The following is a 20,387-nucleotide window of genomic DNA, read 5'->3' on the forward strand; positions in this document are numbered from 1 at the left end:
TTGTCCTTAATAGCTGGAATATATGAAGACAGATAGCGACAATTAAAAGATCAGTATGCCACGAAACCGAATCATTTGGATTAAATGAGATATCAGAGTTTAGCTGGAATTAACACCTTTATTACTGATTTCAGATGAAATTACTTAGTTCTTTAAAAGGATTTGCTGAAAAATGTCTGTGGAATTGTTCTGGTTCCCTCTGCTTTGATTTGGTTACCCAGTTGCTGTTCCTGTTCCCCGGCTCTGACTGGCTTCCCTTAGTGTTATTCTTGTTTTCTTAGCTCTGGTCAGGTTCCCCCAGTATTCCTCCTGTTTCCCAATCTCTGATTCAACTTCCCGAGCCCTGATTTACTTCGCTTTGTGCTACTCCTGTTACCCTCACTCTGTTTTAGTTCCCCTAGTGTACTTTTTGTTCCCTTTGCCCACCTTAGATTTATATGAAAAGGGGCAACAAATGACATGGTCTGAAAATGTGTAGTGTGTGGAACTACTGCTTCTGTTCTCTTAGTGCTTCTCCTGTTTCCTGAATGCTTCTTTGGTTCTCATAGAGCTGTTCCTGTTCCCCTAGTGTTGCTCCTTTTCCCCTAATACTGCTCCTGTTATCCTGACACCTTTTCTGTTTCCCTACTGCTGCTCCCATTTCCCTGATATTGCTCCTGTTCCCCTGGTACTGCACCTGTTCCCCTAGTGCTGCTCCTTTTGCCCTGGTACTGCACCTGTTCCCCTAGTGCTGCTCCTTTTGCCCTGGTACTGCACCTGTTCCCCTAGTGCTGCTCCTGTTCCCCTAGTGCTGCTCCTTTTGCCCTGGTACTGCTCCTGTTGCCCTAGTGCTGCTCCCATTCCCCTGAAACTGCCTCTGTTCCCCTAGTGCTGCTCCTATTTCCTTGGTGCTGCTTCTGTAATGCAGCTCTTTTCCTTTTACCCTAGTCCTGCTCCTGTTTCCTTGGTATCGCTCCTGTTCTGCTAGTCCTGCTCCTGTTCCCTTGTCATTGCTTCTAATCGGCTAGTACTGCTCCTGTTCCCCTGGTAGTGCCCCCGGTCCTCTAGTGTTTCTGTTCCCAGACACTGCTTCTTGTGCTGCTCCTGTATTGCGGTTCTGTTCCTGTTCCCCTACTGGTGCTCTTGTTCCTGTAGTGCTGCTCCTCTTCCTCAAGGTCTTGTTCAGTTTGTCTATAACAGAATCTACTGAAATGGGGCAGTAGAGGGAGAATGAGAGCAGGTGTCGCAGGAAGTGCTTCAGAGCTGTCAAAGATGACCTGCTCCACAGCACTTTGGTCCCGCCCCCCTGCCTTACCCATTCACAGACAGACTCCGCCCCTGGAATTATGCTATTGGTTGACAGAGATGCACCTGATACCCTTGGGGAGGAGGGATGCCACTAATGGGCCCGGACTGGTGAATGGGAAAGGAGGAGCTGTGCAGCATTCCTTCGTGTGAGGTGCAAGACTGAGCTTGGCTGGGCACTACCGTGTGAGCTAAGCATCTCAGAGGGGAGACAGAGCCGAAAGGAGAGGAGACCCAGAAGAGCCGAAGACGTTAAGGTATGCCCAGATTTCCATGATGCTAAAATACCTACTTTGGGGACATACTGCTTTTGTCCACAGTCTTGGGATCTGGATTTCCACAACTTTATGTGAACACATTTCAAAATATATTTATTAATTGCAATTCATTTTGGTCATCCTGTCCCCCAGCATTTAGGTGGTACAGAGTTTCTAAAGGATTATATTTAATGTAAGGCAATTCTATGTAATTTTTTTTTTCCAGAATAATGAAAATTATAATGGTAATGATGATGTTGAAATTGGACAAAGAATTGGGGTGATTTTCCCACTACCACCGGAACTGAAGTGTGTAAAAGGGGTTTATAAGTGTTTATAAGGGGCTTATGAGTGTTCATAAGGGGTATAATGTTTTATAGGGTAACATGTCTTTAATACATGCTTAAATAATCATCTTGTTATAGAATGTAAATCCTCATGTTAAGTTTCTTAATGTGGAAAGATACCACCACTCTGCGTCTGTGCAATTCTGATAAAATTCACACACCCACACACACATAAACACACTTGCCAGTAAGCACTCCGTGTAACCTCACTGCATAAACAGCTACAGGCTGAAAAAAACATTTCATTTCCCATAACAAAATATATGTTGCAGACTCGTTTTTTTTATAAGAAAAAGCATGTGGATAGAAACGCTTCAAATATCGCCATTGCTTTAAAATAATGCTTCTTAGGCCATTGAGAAAAGGTCATGATGAGTGATAACAGGACAAATTAGCCTTTTCCAGATTTCCTGCTTCTTTAGTTGAATCTTAGCAGGAATGGAAGGATGGATGCGAAATGGAAATGCGATTTGTTACGTTTTATGCTGCAGGGGATCAGAAGAGGTGTTTAGAATGAGGACGAAGTACGATGCAGGGAGGCAGATGTAATGTGGAACCGCAATCAAACAGAACACAAGCAATCACGGCTGTTTGTGCAACAGCTGCGTGACACACTCGGCTGATTCATCGGGAAACTGTATAACCTCTGTCTGGGGGGCACGGGGAAATGAAGCAGGTCCCACGTTTGGGGGTGTCAAAAGAACAGAGGTGTAGCCTCGGAGAGCATCCCTGACCTGTCAATCACCAGCGCGGGTCTCATCTAGGTTGCCCTGGATCCAACTCAGTCACGAAGCACTGTCGAGCACACCGTAATTACCGGCATTTACTGAAAAAGCACTGCAGCGTCCGTGACATAACGACATCGGCTAACGGACAGGCGGCGGCTGGATTTAATTACATTAATTACTTTGCGTTTCCCTCAGGCTGGCATGGAGCCAATGGTGCGTGTAGAGTATAGCCAAGGGGCAAAAAATGATTACATCTCAAAAATGGGCATATCAAGTCAAGAACAATTTAGGAGCGATTTAAGAGAAATTCCACCGGGGCTGCGACTGTAAGCTAGAGAATAAGCCTGGTGTGTTTGCTAATGCGTCGGGTATCAAATGCCAGCAAACTTTTCATGCACGTTCTCGCTACATTTATGTATGGGAAAGTTGGTGAACAGATAGGCTTCCCTTTCAGACGATGATCGGCAGAGTGTCAGATGAACTTCAGCCTTGCGGTTTTAATGTCCCTCGTGGGGGGGCGGCATTTCGCTACCAGAGGGAATTGGCTGATAATTCCCTCAGATCGCCGGTGGCCCCTTTCCAATCGTTGCCATAGTGATGGCATTCCCCTGCCAGTTCCCTGGGACACAAGGAAAGCATTTTCATCTCGAGTTCAAGTATTACCAAGCATGCATTCCCTTGATATTAAAACAATAATTAGACATCGTTCAATTGAGTACAGGAATAGATGATTTTATGGGAGCCAAAACCAAATGAAGGAAAAAATATCTAGTCAGCAGCCACAAACAAATCCCTCAGTCCCAAAGCAGTGTCAGACACAGTACATCCTGCAAATCTCTCTCTCTCTCTCTCTCTCTCTCACACACACACACACACACAGACACACACACACACACACACACACTTCTCATCATGAGTCATATAAGTATGAGTCAGGGTTTTTTTTTCATAATGGTGTCACTTAATGACTCCAAGCATCCATAACAAATCTACTTCAGGGAGCCCAGAATCACGACGCATTTCGGATGAAATGGCACTGTGTCCCAAAAAGGGCTTTGGTACCGCAGGGAAATGCGGACAGACGAGCGGGCTGCTTGCTCGTACCTCCCCCTGGTCCCTTGCTTACACAGCCACCTGAAGTGATCTCGGCTCCTCTTAAATGACGGTCTGCTCTTCTCATGATTCTTTAAAATCTGTTTGTAAACTTGTAAATATATAAGAACCATAAGGCACATTTAATTTATAGCTGCAAGATACACATGATTTAGGAGTACACTACGATTCCATTTCTTAGATACGTATTATTAGTATGTTCATATATTATATTAATAGGTTTGACTGAATGTTGTACTACTAGATGCACATGTATTGAATTATAGTAAATCAGTCACCCAGGTTTCCACAGTGCGCTTTATTATGCAATAAGGACATTTAATAGGAATTAATATTGCGGGATGCCAATCACAGCAAAATGTGTCTATTTTGCCGGTTGACGTTAAAACGCTGCCATCTAGAGGAAGCAAAATGGAATTACGTAAAAAAAAAACGTCATATGAGGTAAGACTGATATAACATTACTGATCATTTTAATAATTTTGTTTCCACAGAACATAAATTTAAAAGTGACAAGCAGCACAACGTAATCTGGCTCCTTGACGTGGAGAACAGAGTAAGTCATGGATAATGCCGGTAACAAGGTAAGTATGGGCACAGGAGTTTGTGACATCGCAAAGTCATCATAATAATAATCTCTGCAAAACGCTAAAGCCAGCTGTTGATTTCTCTTCAGTGCCATTCATTGGCCCCCCCAAAGCATGTGAAAAGCAGATCTAAGTCTATAGACGACAGCCAGCAAGCCAAGAAGGTAAGTCAGCAATTTTTCTGCGATCCGTCTTCTGGTTTCATTCATTCGTACGATAATTAGCGCTCAGCCACATACGGTAATAAGCTGTCACTTTACAGGCCTTTTATACGCAGAAGTCCCTGCCCGGAAAGCCAGAGCTGCAGAAACTTCACGTAAGTATTTAGGCCATTATCCTGCCAGGCCTAAATGATTCAGTCACTTTATTTAATTCACAAGCATGTGATCTGCAGTCGTTTTAATGTCTGGAAATGAAAACTGAACAATCATCACCTAATCAAAAGATCCTGGTGTCTCCAGAGCCACGTTCGGTGTTGATTTGTTACATCACTTGACACTTGGTAGAGTACAGGTCGGTGAAAAACAAAAATTAAAGTGTGCAAAGTCACACAAAAACAGCAAATATTGGAAAGGGAACATCTAGGCAGTATAATGGTAAATATACCACAGTTCTTGTTTGTCTCGGATCTTGCCTCTGTGTGACTTCTGTTCCTGATGCTTGTTTTTTCCCAAAATGCACCTGGATTCCAGGAAGTCCACGAAAGCACAGAAACACCTACATCTTCGTCGGAGGAACTGAAATAATTCACAGTCTGAAGGGATTGTAAGCTTTTTGCGAGCGATGGAATTGATGCAGGCTTTACACAAATGATTAACCTAACCGTTCTAGTTGTTTTGCACTGATGTGGGGGAGATGGGTGATTTTCTCAGAGGTGAACTGGAATGCTGTTGAAAGTCAGCTGTAAATGTGTGTGAATGTGCTTTGTCTCCAGCCTAAAGAGAAAATAAAATACTGATTAAATTAAATGGCAGTGGTATTCAAATGCATGGATACACACACAGGCACTGCCATCCAGAGACAAGATTAACCTGATGACAACACACTGTATACACACTGAATGCATGATAGCAAGGTCACCCAAGGATGTGAATCTTCCCCTGTTTTCCTCACAACTCAGTGTAGCCAATCACATCCCAGTCTGAAGACGTTCCCCTCGACATGTGACACCTCCCCTCCCAGGCCAGCTCAGATCACCCACTTCTCTGATGTACGAGCTGTTAGCGTACCGCGGGCGGCGGGCTTTACCGAGCGATGCAGCGCTCTCGGGGGAGATCGCAATCTTCCAAATCCCACTCGAAACCCTGCGGGCTCATGATGGACATCAACGCAGAGTGATAAGAGCAAGAGAGACCCAATGAAGCCGCCTCACTGCAGATGTCTGACGGGGCACAGCAAGGATCAAACACAAATTCCCACTTTAAAACATTTATTTTAACTGCCAATAAACACCAAGGCTTGTGCAGAAAAACAACGTTTTTCCCCCTCAAATTCACTGGAGAGGCGAATTTATGTTTCCCTGCCTGACGTTCTCAAGTGCCAGCGTGTAACCAGTTTCCCCTCCCTCACGCACTGTTTTGCTACACAGTTAGAGGCAAAATTATGCAAGATTCTGCACCAGCGCGCCATCTTTACTAGGATTTTAATGTGAAATCCATCCATCTTCCGTAACTGCCTACCCAGTAGTGTGTCACAGTGGGTCTGGAGTTCATCCCAGGAAGCTGAGCTTTTTATGGCAAGATGAATAGAATAATGATATCTATAATTTAACACACATACAGCAGCTAAATTCATATCATCAAATGATTTTCACTGCAGGCGATGTTTTCCCAACACCTAACATAAGGTCAAGTTCGAACAGTTTAAACATTGACAGGTGAGCTTTTCTGGCAGACAGTCTGAAATGGTTTTTCTTTTTTAATCAAAGCTTTCCTTGTTTGTATGAGAGGCATCCTGGAGAGTCGAACCGCTGTCTCCCTAGGAAAAGGCAAGGACCTGAACTCCTGCAACAATAGCCCTATTCAGCCCCCACACTACCCCCCCCATGCTGGGTCTTGTCACCGAGCTGATCTTATAAAGGCCGCACGCAGCGAAACGCACCTTGGCCAGACGTATCCATAGGGACGCCAAGTACAGTTTCACACATATGACGTCAGTGTCGCGAGAACGCTGGGAATAGCATCAGATAAGCAGCGAAAGATGGCATTCCGTCCAAGAGAGAGAGAGACCCTGGCGACCATATCAAGAAGTCTGCGTGCATTTTAGATGGTTTTAAATAAGCTCTCCATGCGTCCCTGTTTAGATGTGGACTGCTTAAGATCTTCCCAGTCGTAAAAGATGAGTGACTTCAATAGCATTGCTGAGGATGCAAAAAGGTCATCTTGCGATTGCATTATTAGGTGTGATGGCAGATTATGCATCCAGCGAGGAACCTCATCAGCAGCCTTCGCTACTGGTACTTGTGCAAATGTTTACCCTGCCAAAGCCCAGGCATTAACAAAGCACTTTATATATTTCACACTTCAAAAGAGTCGCATGTGATGTGTAACTGTGTCTTAAAATGTCATATTTGATGGCGAATTAAAGATTTGAAACAGAATGCTGCTATTTATATAATCATCTGGTAGGTAAACATTTGCAAAATATTTTATCGTATACTTACACCCAAGATAAAACTGACACAGCAGAGCCCAGCTGATTACGATCCTGATTTGTATAATTTTAAAACATCACAAGAAAGTAACGTTCATTATGAAATGGATGTATCTGAAGCTGAGAAAGAAGCAAGAGAAATTTAATTGTGACAAACATGTACATTTTATTGTAGCTACTGTATATAAATAGAGAGCAACATTCTAGAACTCTACTGCAGTGGTTCCCAATCTGGTCCTCAGGGACCCACAGACTGTCCATGTTTTTGCTCCCTCTCAGCTCCAGGTAGCAAAAATGGAGCTGGGAGAGAGCAAAAACGTGGACTGGCTGACGGTACCCTGAGGACCGGACTAAAAAGCACTACTCTACTGGAAGGATTAAACTATTTTTCCACAAGAAATTCCATTGACTATTAACAGTGCAGGAAAACAATGTCTCTGCTCCATTCTGAACACATCGCAGAGTTATTAAGTACTAGCCATCCTGTCCATCTGCGCCCGTCCTGCATTTTTATACACATCAGTATGAGTGATTAAACATTTATTGCTACATCAATTCACATCTGGATTCAGTAGTTTTTTTTTCCCATCCTACCCATCTAACTATCCGTCTTCCAGATGCTTTTCTGCAAAATATAATCATAGAAAGACAGAAACTGATTCAATCTATTTATTTATTAAGTAAAGAATATTTATAGAGCTCCCAGGCTGTGCATAATCTTCCTATAACCCCTGGACGTATGTCGGGCCCAATCATAAAGATCATTACTTAGAGGCGCTGCCGTTTATCACCGCATCTCACGCTTTAGACCTTATGGATGGCATCTCATCACGGCTACATCCCGTCTTAAACCACTTGAATCGTTTTCCAGAAATATTCCGAGGGTAATGTTTATTATTACTAGTATTTTTTAATAAACACGGATTTACCCACCTAATTTAACTATGTATTGCGCAGACAGCTGCGGTACGTAGAACGTCTTGTACCTTGTGTTTCGGCGGGAGTCTCTTTAAAACTTAGTACCTTTTCTAGATTAAAATTGGCGATTGATGTCTATGTGAAGGATATCTAAAACTGCGGGCTGTATGAGCATAGCTTACTCGCGCACAAACCATACCATATGCCTACTACGATCGGGACTTGACACATTAATTATTAATGTTCATTGTTAGGTTTTCTGAAGAGAATAATATTTATTTCTCAGTTAAGTGTAGTTTATTTTTCGTAACGTTTCCAAAAACCAGAATCTTTGTCAAATCTATTGGCTTCCTTTTTCCGAGCACTTCCTTGATAGTTTATGTTGACGCGGTTTACGTAGTTAATGATCAGATTTCGTAAGGTTTTTTTCCTGCCTGCTACTCTTTAAAGTGCAATTTATATTTTCTCCCGTTAATGTAACTGACATAAAGTTGCATATAGGTCCTACTTAAAGTTATCGGAGGCTTTCGTGTGACTGCAAGCATGGATAATAGTTGTTGCTTTCGGTAAAGTTAATACTCCTCCTTTCACTTAACTTTACGCAAGTCGATGACACGTCTGCAAGTTAGGTACACATCCACTGGCGCTCAATAACTTGGACTCAGTTGCTGACGTTGGCATAAACTTGGAATAAATTATCAAGAGCATCTTAACTGTGTTTCACGGACTAACAGATTTACTCAGTAGGAAGTGAGAGTGCAACCACAGAGCAATCTGGATGAAAACAATATTATGCAATTTCTTACGTATATCCGGTAATATTCATCATATTTTTCATTGTACTTTTTGCCTTTTAAAATCTAAAGATAGCACACATTTCATGCACATTTAATTTCTGAAGAACATCCAAATAAGTATGCCGTATTTAGGCCTAAGTAAATGTCCCTAAAATTGTAAGCAGAATTTTAATTTGCCTATATTATTATAAAAAAAACAACTACATTTTACTATCGGTGTTAAGTTCTAGCCACCTGCCAACCAATTCAGATGAAACTCATGCCTTTCCATATCACAGTATCAAATGCACTAGCACGATGGTATACGTGCCTGCTGAGTTTTATATTATATAATGTGCTCCGACAGACTTGCTGCCCACAGGCGAGGAGAAATGCTCTTACTCTTTGTATCATTACTTATTAAATCACATACAAGTCTACAGCTGGGAGTAACATAATATGTCATTATCAACTTAAGTATATTTTATGGACAGATTTAGTTGGGGAGAAAACACTGCTCATTTACAGTAAAACGTAATAGTTTTAAAGAATATGTTAAGTCATATATTAGTATTGTTTCTAGAACCTTGAGAACTAGGCTTATATGGACAATCCTAATACCAATCATACCATCAAAATCCATTATTGGGGGGTGCAGGATTCTACTAAAGGATTCAACTAAGTTCTACTATAATTCATACTTTGTCACAAAAGTCACAACCCAAATACTACTATACCAGAGAGACCAACATTAATTAGTAGCCAGATTCATTGCTACATAATCTATGGAGGCAGCTGAACCAATTTCTGCTACGGAAACATTATTATTCAACCATAATCCCTTTGGGTGGAAGTGGACTTGCTGGACAATGTATTACGCCTGCATTGATTGCATAAGAGATGATACCAGCTCCTTTAAGACTGAACTGTCCATCCTCCTTATATACTTATGCAAGATGGACGAGAAAAGTAATAAACAGTACAGGGTTGCAGTCAACCGGCTCCCTGGGTGCACAGGACGTCAGCTCTTCACGCGCCGGACTCTCACTCACTATGAGTAATTTAGAGACACTAATTGACCTTACAGTGGATTACGGGAGGAAACTAGAAAGACCAGAGAACATTCAAGCGGGATTCACACTGACCGCCCTTGGGGTGTGAGGACGGGGTTACCCACGAAGCCACTGAGTTCCCTCGTATGATAACTAAACAAATAGAGTGTAACTTTGTATGTGCAATGAAATCTGACTTTACAGAAACCTGGTCGTTGAATTCCTTCATCATTCAAAAGATATGCACTTAATTAATTGGTGTCACTAAATTGCTTTTGATTATGCTTGTGTATCGACCCTGTGATGGACTGGCATCCCTTCCAGGGTGTACCCTAATCTTGTGTCCTGTGCTACCTGGGATAGGCTCCAGGCCCCCTGTGGCCCTTAATATGGGTTTATGCTGCATAACTATTCATCTTAGTTTTTTAAACAATCCATACTTAATACAAGTAGGTCTTTCGCGTGTAAAATGTGTTTTCGTTCATTAACGGAATACGGGCGTTTGTATTCGTTTTATTATCTTTTTTGTCCGATCCTTTCGCCGCCGGATTAAACAATTCAGTTCGGATGGAGCGCAGCTCAGGGCGACTCAATGGCGTGCGAGCGAAACCCAGTGCGGAGGCGTTTGTGCAAGAGCTGGCGTCCAATGGCAGCGCTGCGTGCTGCGGTCTGACCAATGAGGGCCGGCGTTGCCCTTGCAAGCCAAGAATCCCTGGTCCGCCATGATGCGCGTTTGCGCTCGCGCTGCGGGCCGACCAATGAGGGCCGGCGCTGTCTTCGTAAACGAAGAGGCGCAGGGCCGCCATGATGCGTGTTTGTGCTCGTATCTGTGTGGAGAAAGCAGCGGAGACACATTGAACCAGAAACAAAGGAAATACGCACTCGTCCTCGCGAATTGGTATGCGTTTTCAGGTAAAACAAAGCAAAACCAAACGACAACAAAAGCAAAAGCGAGGGCAGACAAATCAAACTTTAACACCTGCGCTCATTAAGCGTCGACGTAGGTATATTCTTTCTCTTCTTTTTTTGGACGTGGTTACGTTTGCTAGCCAGCTGCGTTAATTACCACAGAAATTAACCAGCGATCGTTTTGGGAAATAGTTGGCCACGCAGCATGCAGGAGAGCGCACCTTTTCAGGGAAGAGCGTTTAAAAAACCGAATTTCGACGTTTATTTGCATGATATGACGGAGATTAAGCGGTAGAATTCGAATCGTCCGCTAGCTAACAATATTGACAAACCAGTTATCCCGTGGGGGGCTAGCTGGATCATTGTTTATGTAAAATTGACTTCGTCAGTTTGGAAATTATATTTAACTAACTAGGCTGCTGGGACTGTTTTTCAACGAAATAAGTAATTGACGACTTTCTAATTATCTCTACCAGACCATTAGTAGTTTTCATTATTTTGAACCGATCGTTTAGCGGCTAAGCTACGTGGCTACCTATGTAAACACATGTTCGCCGGACAATAGTAAGTTGATTTCTGGAAGCCCGATGACAGGAAATTACTAATTTTAGTTTTGTTTGGAAGAATTATTATTACCTGAAGCGTTTAAAAGCTCAGACGTGCATTTTTAGGAAATAATGGATGTCCTTCTAATGTGGAAAATATACCTTTAGTGGGCTGGATACAAACTTCTTTTCAGTCTCAATACGGATTAAAGTTGTCGGCTTGCCATTCGTGGTTTATTATATTTGGGAGTACATAGCTGGCGAGCCATGTGTGCATGCCTTCAGGTAACATTAGATGACGCGGAGTGTGGTGACCGTTTTGAGTATAACATAGTGAAACTCAGCCGTTTCAGTTGGAAAAAAACCACGGTGAACTACACATGACGGTGTATTTCTAACTGTGGTAAAGGCAAATGGCAATGTGTCAGTGCTAAGGCCTGTTTATGAAGCGCCGTTTATATTGTTGCCTGATTGCTGGCTAGTTCAGACTTATATGAGGAAATGGGATGTGTTTTTGATCGATGGGCCAGCGCTCCAATGGCTCTCCGGCATGGTCTGAGTCCCGCCCCCTATCGTGTTTCTGCTGCTTCTGGAAAGGGCAGCTACGTTCCGCCGTTGTTTGCACTTTACGTACCAGGCCCATGTGGCATGAGTAGACATTTAAACACCACATTTCTGGTTTGTGAATTGGCTAACCGCCATGAAATGTAGTAAGATTGTACCTGTGGCTTTCCAATGTGCGTCTGGTTTTATGACGTATAGCTGGCTTTGCCGAGTGTCAAATCTGCATTTACATCTAATTGTACTTTTACTTGTGTAATATGTATGAAGTATTTTGATGTCGGGGTTCAGGAAAATGCTTCTTTTATATCAAGGTTGAAATACTGCCTTTGATCATTTCCTGCATCCAGCATTGTGTTCTGAGATGCTGAATGTCAGCAGGTGATGTCCCCAGTTTGTTGAAAAAAGTACTCGTATCAAACTCCTTTATCATTATCATATGTTATCACTGCATGGAAAATTTGTTGAATATCGACATGTTTTTCACGTGAGGGCTTTTTGCAGAATTTTGATTCAGATCCTTTTTGATGATGTTTGGATTTTATAGGAGCATATATATTAAAAACATTTCTCATCTTGTAGTATTAAACGGGGAACTGAACCTCCTCTGAGCAGTTGACCTTCAATTTACCACCCTCTCTCTCTTTCTTGTGTAAAATGGATGGAAATACCTGTAATGTGTTTAATTCTAAACAAAGGTTCTGAACACTTTCAGGGTTAGATCTGCAATAGAAATACTTTTCATTAAATTAAATTAAAATTAGCAAAGTTACTATAAATTAAAAATAAGATTTGCATAAAACATTTGAGCATAAAACATTTGCATTGACTCTTTTACCTTCCAGATCTAATTAGAGAAGGATTAGCTAAGATCTACCTAGAAGTAGTAATTTTATTTCTGTCTTTGTATTGTTATATATTAGGGTTCTTTTTGTGCATAGCCCAACTTAACACCAGGTACTTAGTAATACTGACACTGTTCTATTAATGGTATTTCTGTGTCTTAAAAGATTTGAAGGAAGGTGTTGTTCCTTATTTGTAGACTGGATTCCTAGAGTGTTTCTGGGACAGGGTGACATGAATCGTGAGGCGTTAACAGGCGGCATGTATTCTCTGTAAATTTTAACAAATGTGTTGATGTTCCGAGGCACGGTTTCCTTGTACGCCTCTGATGTGTGTATGCAACTGTCTGTCTTCGTAGTGTTAACCGGAATGCCTAAGGAAAAATATGACCCGCCTGACCCTAGGCGGATGTACACGATAATGTCGAGTGAGGAGGCAGCCAATGGAAAGAAGTCGTACTGGGCCGAGCTTGAAATCAGCGGTAAGGAGGATTTTTTTTTTTTTTACGCGGCGGGGCATGGCTCTATGGTCACCACTGGCTGTTCAGATCTGCTGCTGTTGACACTCTTCGTGGTCCTATTCTTGGAGTATTGAGCAAGGATTTTTAAATCGGGCACATTCTCAGTCTTTCTGCGTCCGGTCAGGCAGTTGTTTCACTTGGATGGAGAATGCGCGCAGATCTTATTTAAAAAGGCCGAAATCCAGAATGTTCTGTGTATTCAGCTTCTCGCAATGCATATTTCGGTTTAAGTAACAAAAACATCGACCTGTTTAATTCCTCTGGCTAGCTTTGAAGCTGAGAATGACCCTGTGTTTAAGCAGCATATGCACACATACTTCTAAAGTCTTGTTACTTGCCTAGTGAGTAATGTTATAGTGTAGTAGTCTGAATGTTGTGCTTCATATCTCAGGTGAGACTCTTGTCTAGTGGCCTTGAGTCAGATACTAAGCCTGATTCACAGCAGTGATGCATCCAGTGATGTGCAAGTGCGTGCGTATGTTGCCGTGTGTAATATGTCTGCACTTGTCTTTGCCACGTGCAGGTAGAGTGCGCAGCCTGAGCTCTGCGCTCTGGTCCCTTACACATCTCACTGCCCTGCACATCAGTGACAACTCTCTGTCACGCATCCCACCTGACATTGCCAAACTCCATAACTTGGTATACTTGGACCTTTCATCCAACAAGATCAGGAGCCTGCCAGCTGAACTCGGCAACATGGTATCTCTCAGGTGAGCTGCCCCCGCCCTTGCGCTCGGCTCCTGCCCCTCCCACGGCCAAGTAATCCCCGAAACCGTTCCATGAAGCAGGATTTCTCAGCTGGCTGCTGTAACTTAAGCTAGAAGTCACGATCGTCCGATAAGAGTTTAGGTATGGAGCATCCCTACCGGACAGTCATGACTTCTAGCTTAAGTTACCCCAGCTAACATACTCCCTGAAACATCTGCAAAAAAAAAAAGAAAAACAAACGATTCTAAGGACTTGGGCTTCCTAAAATAAACTCTTCAACTGTGATAATTATCCTGAACTTTCCTCTGGCTGTTGTCCACCTCCTGAGCTGGATAGAGCAGTGGTGTCGTAAGGTGTCACTTGTTTTCGAGAAATGGGGATGATGTGTTAAATGGGGGGGGGGGGGAGAGCCTTGTCTTGCTCTCTTGAACAAAAGACCTTGTGTCTTTGTTGTTTGCTGTTTAGAGAATATTCTTTCTGTCTGAAGCATGTAATTAAAGAGCTGAAAAGAGGGATTGTTGGTGTCCATTAATCTGAAGAGCCGCACGGTACAGTTTGACTCAAGGAAATGCAGTCTTCACCCAGCTATGGTTTCTGTTTCATATAAATATGTAGGTTTATTCTGACAAACCTGAATGCTTCGACAAGGGCTGCTCTGTTTAGATAGCGAGCCCTGAGGTCTGCAGTCATAGGGCAGATGGAACAGCAAGTGCTTGGCTTCCAGTACATGGGCACAATGTCTAGATTGAACTTCACTGGCATTGGTGTGCCCTGTCAGTCTCTCTAGGTTTCGATTGCTGTTCTGTCCTCTCCACTCCGCCTACTTCCTATGCCAGCTCTGCTAATTGCCCATTTCGATGCACCGTGCCCTCGGTATTAACGAGTTTGGAGCGCATCTCCAGCGAATCATCGCCGGGGCTCTCGTCACTAAAGCCAGCGCTTCTTGTCCTTTTTCAGGGAACTGCTTTTAAATAACAACCAGTTGCGGGTTCTACCTTTCGAACTTGGGAAGCTGTTTCAGTTACAAACACTTGGCTTGAAAGGTGAGTCTCTCATTTTCAGGGTCAGGACTCTGTCCAGTCTGGGAAACCACCAAAATATTTTATTCCAAGAGGTGTAGGCTGTAAGGCAGATTAAGTTTAGTTAATGATAAAATTAGCGCATGCTTTCTCATGCACTTCTGTGTAATTTTGTAAAGTTGTGTTTTGTAAAGTTATTACTTGTGCTGGATTGCATTTAAGGCCGTAATAGTGTGTATTAAGTGAAAGTCTTTGAGAAGACTAAACATTCCTCATCCGTTCTCTCGCCGCTCCCTGTAGGAAACCCACTTGCACAAGAAATCATGAGCCTCTATCAGGAACCAGATGGGACTCGTCGGTTACTAAACTACCTGCTGGATAACCTTGCTGGCACCACCAAACGCAGTGAGTGCTCCTTTCTCATTGGCCCGGTAACTTGATTGTGCTGATTGGTCAGTTTGTGGTTTGATATGTGTCAGTCATGCTGGGAGGTGTTCTTTACTAACCGCTGCCCCGCCTCCTCAGCTTAACATACTTCTGTGTTGATCCTGAATCGTTTGGCTCGCCGTCCCTTGTCCAGAGGCCTGTTGTGCTACAGCTAATCAAACGAATTCAGTGTGGGAGCTGTTTTAACAGTCTTGAGATTTGTCCTAAGTGCAGCCTGTAAAAAACCAGATTTTATTGTCCTTATCTGATAGATGTTAATGGATGTTGCCAGGAACTATGTTTTTGTCAAATCAAATTCCACCTTTGTATTGGCGTAAAGACTGTTCAGCTGAACGTATGACTGCGATAGGAAAACGGACTTGGTGGAGAGGTGTTGCATAGTGCTGTGGTCTGTTACTAGCAGCTGTGCTGCTGTTGTAGTTGTATCTTCAATTTAGAGCTAAAATGTCATTTTAAACGTAGCTGATTTGTTTCCCACTCTCTGCTCTACTGTTGCCTAAGATGTGCTTAGTAAACTCAGGATATTGGTGGTGTGTATTTCACGTGACGTTTCCTTGATCACATTGCTCCAGGCAAATTGAAATGACAAACGAAGAGCGTGTGGGATTTTTAGCTGCTTAAAGTTAACGTCGCAGACCGGGACGGGTGTAACTCATAAAATGTGTAAATGGCGGCCGTCTCTGCAGATGTCAGATTTGACGTGATGTCAAAACCGCGTCGGATGAGCAGGTTTTTCCCTGCATTGCGTGCTGCGTTCGTGTTCTGCCTAATCAAGAGGAGGTTGAAAACAGGATGTTCTGTGATCTGGGATGCTGACTCAGGGTATTCATGTAAATGTTATTCAGTTCAGTATAAATTGATTTATTTGTGCCCTGTTGTTAAATGGCAGATGTCATTGCCTTGCCCTTTTAGGCATTTTGAGCACCTTCCCAGCTCTCGCAGCCAATCCCAGTGCCAGAGCTGAAATGTGACCCCTCCTCTAGAAAACGGGACGATTTGATTATCTAGATGACTAATTGATGAACCGACGAACCTGAATAGGCTGTAACAGAGAGCCCAGGTGCGCTGATCCTGCTTTTCTCTGGCTGCAGTCTCCACAGAGCAGCCTCCGCCCAGGTCCTGGATCATGCTGCAGGAGCCGGACAGGACGCGCCCCGCAGGTAAGACCTGCCGCCCCGTCCGCGCCGTGCCCCTGTTTTTGGCGCGATCTCCGAGTCATGCCGCTTTAACCGTTCCCGACCTTTCGCTCCGCAGCGCTGTTTTCTGTCATGTGCTACAACGTGCTCTGCGACAAGTACGCCACGCGTCAGCTTTACGGCTACTGCCCGTCGTGGGCGCTCAACTGGGAGTACAGGAAGAAGGCCATCATGCAGGAAATCCTGAGCTGCTGCGCTGACATCATCAGCCTGCAGGTGGGGCTGGCGCTGCGACCGCATCTGATTGGCTTTAGAGCTGAGCAGTTATATTTAAGTGATCTCATGGCATACGTATCGTCTTGCTCTTGAACTTACAATGTTTTCCCTGTAGGGGCTTACTGCATGGAATTGTAATTTGTATTATTAATTTGATATGTAAACAGATGTTAAAGGCGCAGTTCACCTCAAAATCAAAAAAAAAATCAAATATGCTATAGTGCTATTTATCCATCCAGATCGTTCTGCTGGGAGTTGCCTAGTTTTAGAGAAATTGGATGTAGAAATGTCAGTTGTCTTTAGAATATTTTGGGACTGAACGGCATTTTTTCGGTGATGATTACACCACCGAAGCGTATATTTGAAAAATTCAACGGCATGGTCTCCTAGCAGAAATCTTGACCCGGTTACTCAAGATAATTCACAGACAGTTTTGTGTAGCGATTTTCTTTCTGCCAAACTCCACACGCCAACCATATCATTGCGCAGACGTTCGCGCCGGGCTGCTCGTGCTCCTGGTAAAAGGCGTGGATAGACTGCGCGAAAAACTTAAACGTTTAATATTTGCTTGCATCGATGTAGGGAATGATTGATATGAGATGGTGTAAAAGCAGCTGGCTGGCTTTGTGTAAGGTTGACTGGTTACATCTGCCCTGTGTTGTCTTTACAGGAAGTTGAAACGGAACAGTACTATAACTACTTTCTGGTAGAGCTGAAAGAGCACGGATACGAGGGCTTCTTCAGCCCGAAGTCCAGAGCCAGGACCATGTCCGAATCGGACCGTAAGCATGTGGATGGGTGTGCAATATTCTTCAAAACTGAAAAGTGAGCCTGCCCCCCCAAGACCCGCTTCTTTCGGCGTTCCGTGCCGTATCAGCTGTGCCACCCCGTTAAATCTCGCTCGTGTCGCCTACAGGTTTGTCTTGGTGCAGAAACATACTGTGGAGTTTAACCAGCTGGCCATGGCTAATTCGGAGGGTTCGGAAGCCATGCTGAACCGGGTTATGACCAAGGACAACATTGGGGTTGCGGTGCTGCTCGAGATTCGCAAGGAGATGATGGAGCAGACGGGTGGGTCTCCAGGCTTATGCCGCACTCTTGGAGTCGTGTACTGTGGTGACCCCGGCTTAAGCTACTCTTGCTTTCCAGCTGGCAAACTGCATGGGATGGAGAAACAACTCCTCCTGGTGGCTAATGCTCACATGCACTGGGACCCGGAGTACTCCGACGTGAAGTTAGTCCAGACCATGATGTTCCTGTCGGAGATCAAGAACATCATTGACAACACCACGAGAAGCCTCAAGTTGAACTCCATCTCCGGTGAGACCAACGCCATCCCCCTCGTGTTGTGCGCTGACCTCAACTCATTGCCCGATTCTGGTAAGTTCTTTGCCAAATGTATTAGCCAAATGTGCACTAGGTATTTCCAAAGAGTGTGAGGATCTGATTGGAGCTTGGAGGAGACTTGGTTTTGCGTGACCAGTGGATGGTGCTAGAGAGACCATGGGTGTGGCTTCCTGAGTGACAAATGGTGTGACGCACGTCTGTAACGTGTACAGGTGTGGTGGAGTACCTGAGCACGGGAGGGGTGGACAGCACGCACAAGGACTTCAAAGAGCTTCGCTACGTTGACAGCCTGACCAACTTCAACTGCAACGGAAAGAAGGGCACACCCAACGGCAGAATCACGCACGGCTTCAAGCTGAAGAGCGCCTACGAGAACGGCCTCATGCCTTACACCAACTACACCTTCGACTTCAAGGTACAGTCCCTTCTCTTTCTCTGGGTGCTGGGATTTTCTGGTTGCTTCTGTCAGAGGAGTCTCTAAAGCATCAGTTGTCTTCTAGCTTGAGCCGATTCCCTCAAGTCAAAGCACATTAATAAAATGAGCGAGACTGCTTTGAGCTATGTGCGGAGCTACGCGTTTCCCGTTAAACAGTATCAGAGCTTATCTTTCTATGGCCAGTTTACAGACTCTCCCAATCTTGATGGTCGTAGAGTTTTATGTGACCTGTCAATTAGGTTCCGTTGGGTTCTTTTTAAGAACTTGCCAAATGAGCATAGCTTGGAAATACAAGTATTTCTGCTTGACCCATCTGGTTATCTTTTGACTCGTGCAATGCTAAATTGAAATGTCTGCAGACATTGACATTAAATAGTTCTGAAGCATGACTAAATATCGTGGACCTAATCCTGACTTTAGTGCACTTTGTGTAACGAGAACTTTAAATGCGGATAAAATGACCCCAAGCTAGCTAAAGATTTTCCTGGTCGATGCTGGTCTGCAGGATAGTGAAGCACGAGAGGTTTAAAAAGCTCTTTCCTTTTCTCTTTCAGGGTGTCATTGATTACATCTTCTACTCTCAGCCTCTGCTCAATGTGTTGGGAGTCTTGGGGCCAGTGGATCCAAACTGGCTTGAGAACAATGTCAGCGGTTGCCCACATTCTCATATCCCCTCTGATCACTTCTCCCTATTTGCACAGCTGGAGCTAGTTCTGCCCTATACGCCACCAGTCAATGGAATCCACCTGCAAGGCCGCAGGTAGTCTTCCGAGCCACTGGAGGGAGCTAATTCTCCCCAAGCGCTTTTCTGTAAATTTTTGAAGAAATACATAATCTGTATAATAATATGATCAGAGAAGTGAGGTATGGCCAACAGGGATTTTTCTCTTTTTGTAATGGTTTTTAATAGATTTTAATTGACGCTAAAGTCAATGCTGGTAATACTTTTACCATTTTCAGGCGCAATGTAATGATCTGGACTCGTAGATACTTTTTACACTCTCCCCACTGTTACTGCGACGATACCCATCGAAGTTAATATTTACGTTCTCTATCAGCGGTCCACAGTTAAAATTCTCTATTGATGAATGCAGTGATTTCACAGGTGGAAGAACTCAGGACCACACAGGCATCATAACACACACAGGGAAGAGAGTGCACCATCCATAGCTATCCAAATCCAAGCTAGTTTTCCGGCTGTGTTAAAAATCCTCACCTTTTCGTTTTGCCTTTATTTGCCATGAACCCCCCCCTTTTTTTTGCGCACAGTAATACCCTCCTGTGTCACGCATTGTTCGTTTTAAGAGGCGGACTTGTTAGCGAAGGAGAGAGCCGGCCAAACTTGCTTTACACTCTATGGTGCTGAAACCAACCAACCCTCCTGTTGCTACAAGTCCCGCCCCCTTTTTAATTTTAAACCTCATATTGCCATTGTATAGCAGTAGTATGTTATACGTCTACTGGCTCTTAAAGCCATACTGCTTGTTTTTTTTGTGGTGATTGTAATCACAAAAACCCCTTAATTCTGACTTCTAGGAGCTCTGCAGCTTAATTTATTCAGCTGAATTTAATGTCTTTCAAATATTTCAGTCTTTTGTTTTACAGCGTTGTTTTCTTCTCTCTTCAAACGGTGGGAATGAAGTTGGCCGCTCTGTAGCCCCTCTCCTTTACAGAGTTTTTTTTTTTATATTTTTTTTTTTAATCGTCGGTCGATTTAAGCAATTGGGCTGTAGCGCCACCTTGTGGACTGGGGTGGAGGGAGTCGACTGAGGGCACAAGACAAGGGAAGGTTCCCTCCTAAGGGCGCGAATGATGTCCCGGCCAAGCCCGACGGCCCTCTCTGCTGCAGTAGCTCTCCAGTGCCCTTTGCAGGGACCAAGGGGGTGATTGACTGTCGACTCTTGGAGGTCTTAGTGTGGCATTACA

General features: G+C 43.8%; 1 protein-coding gene and 1 long non-coding RNA gene across 2 annotated transcripts; both read left to right on the top strand.

Annotated features, from left to right (window-relative positions):
- Positions 1–1,382: 1,382 nt before the first annotated feature.
- On the top strand, positions 1,383–5,284 carry LOC111850246 (uncharacterized). Its single transcript, XR_002839743.2, has 5 exons — positions 1,383–1,541; positions 4,224–4,313; positions 4,406–4,480; positions 4,579–4,632; positions 5,009–5,284. It is a non-coding gene; the product is annotated as an uncharacterized lncRNA (long non-coding RNA).
- Positions 5,285–10,423: 5,139 nt separating this feature from the next.
- LOC111850626 (CCR4-NOT transcription complex subunit 6-like) lies at positions 10,424–19,860 on the top strand. The gene is made up of 12 exons (XM_023824710.2): positions 10,424–10,626; positions 12,931–13,053; positions 13,616–13,802; positions 14,758–14,843; positions 15,120–15,224; positions 16,358–16,426; positions 16,521–16,678; positions 17,349–17,503; positions 17,595–17,749; positions 17,828–18,058; positions 18,238–18,440; positions 19,016–19,860. The coding sequence occupies exons 1-12, from the start codon at positions 10,437–10,439 to the stop codon at positions 19,223–19,225; spliced, it is 1,872 nt and encodes a 623-aa protein (XP_023680478.2). The 5' UTR covers positions 10,424–10,436; the 3' UTR covers positions 19,226–19,860.
- The last annotated feature ends 527 nt before the right edge of the window (positions 19,861–20,387 follow it).

The sequence above is a fragment of the Paramormyrops kingsleyae genome, chromosome 24 (genome assembly GCF_048594095.1).
Source record: "Paramormyrops kingsleyae isolate MSU_618 chromosome 24, PKINGS_0.4, whole genome shotgun sequence".
NCBI classification, from domain to species: Eukaryota; Metazoa; Chordata; class Actinopteri; order Osteoglossiformes; family Mormyridae; genus Paramormyrops; species Paramormyrops kingsleyae.

What these genes read in the sequence shown, in the direction of transcription:
- LOC111850626 (XM_023824710.2), top strand. Translation starts at nt 10,437, where the DNA reads ATGATGCGCGTTTGCGCTCGCGCTGCGGGCCGACCAATGAGGGCCGGC. An exon ending in GGACAGGACGCGCCCCGCAG is followed by an intron (nt 16,427 to 16,520) that starts GTAAGACCTGCC and finishes TTCGCTCCGCAG; the next exon opens with CGCTGTTTTCTGTCATGTGC. An exon ending in ATATTCTTCAAAACTGAAAA is followed by an intron (nt 17,504 to 17,594) that starts GTGAGCCTGCCC and finishes TGTCGCCTACAG; the next exon opens with GTTTGTCTTGGTGCAGAAAC.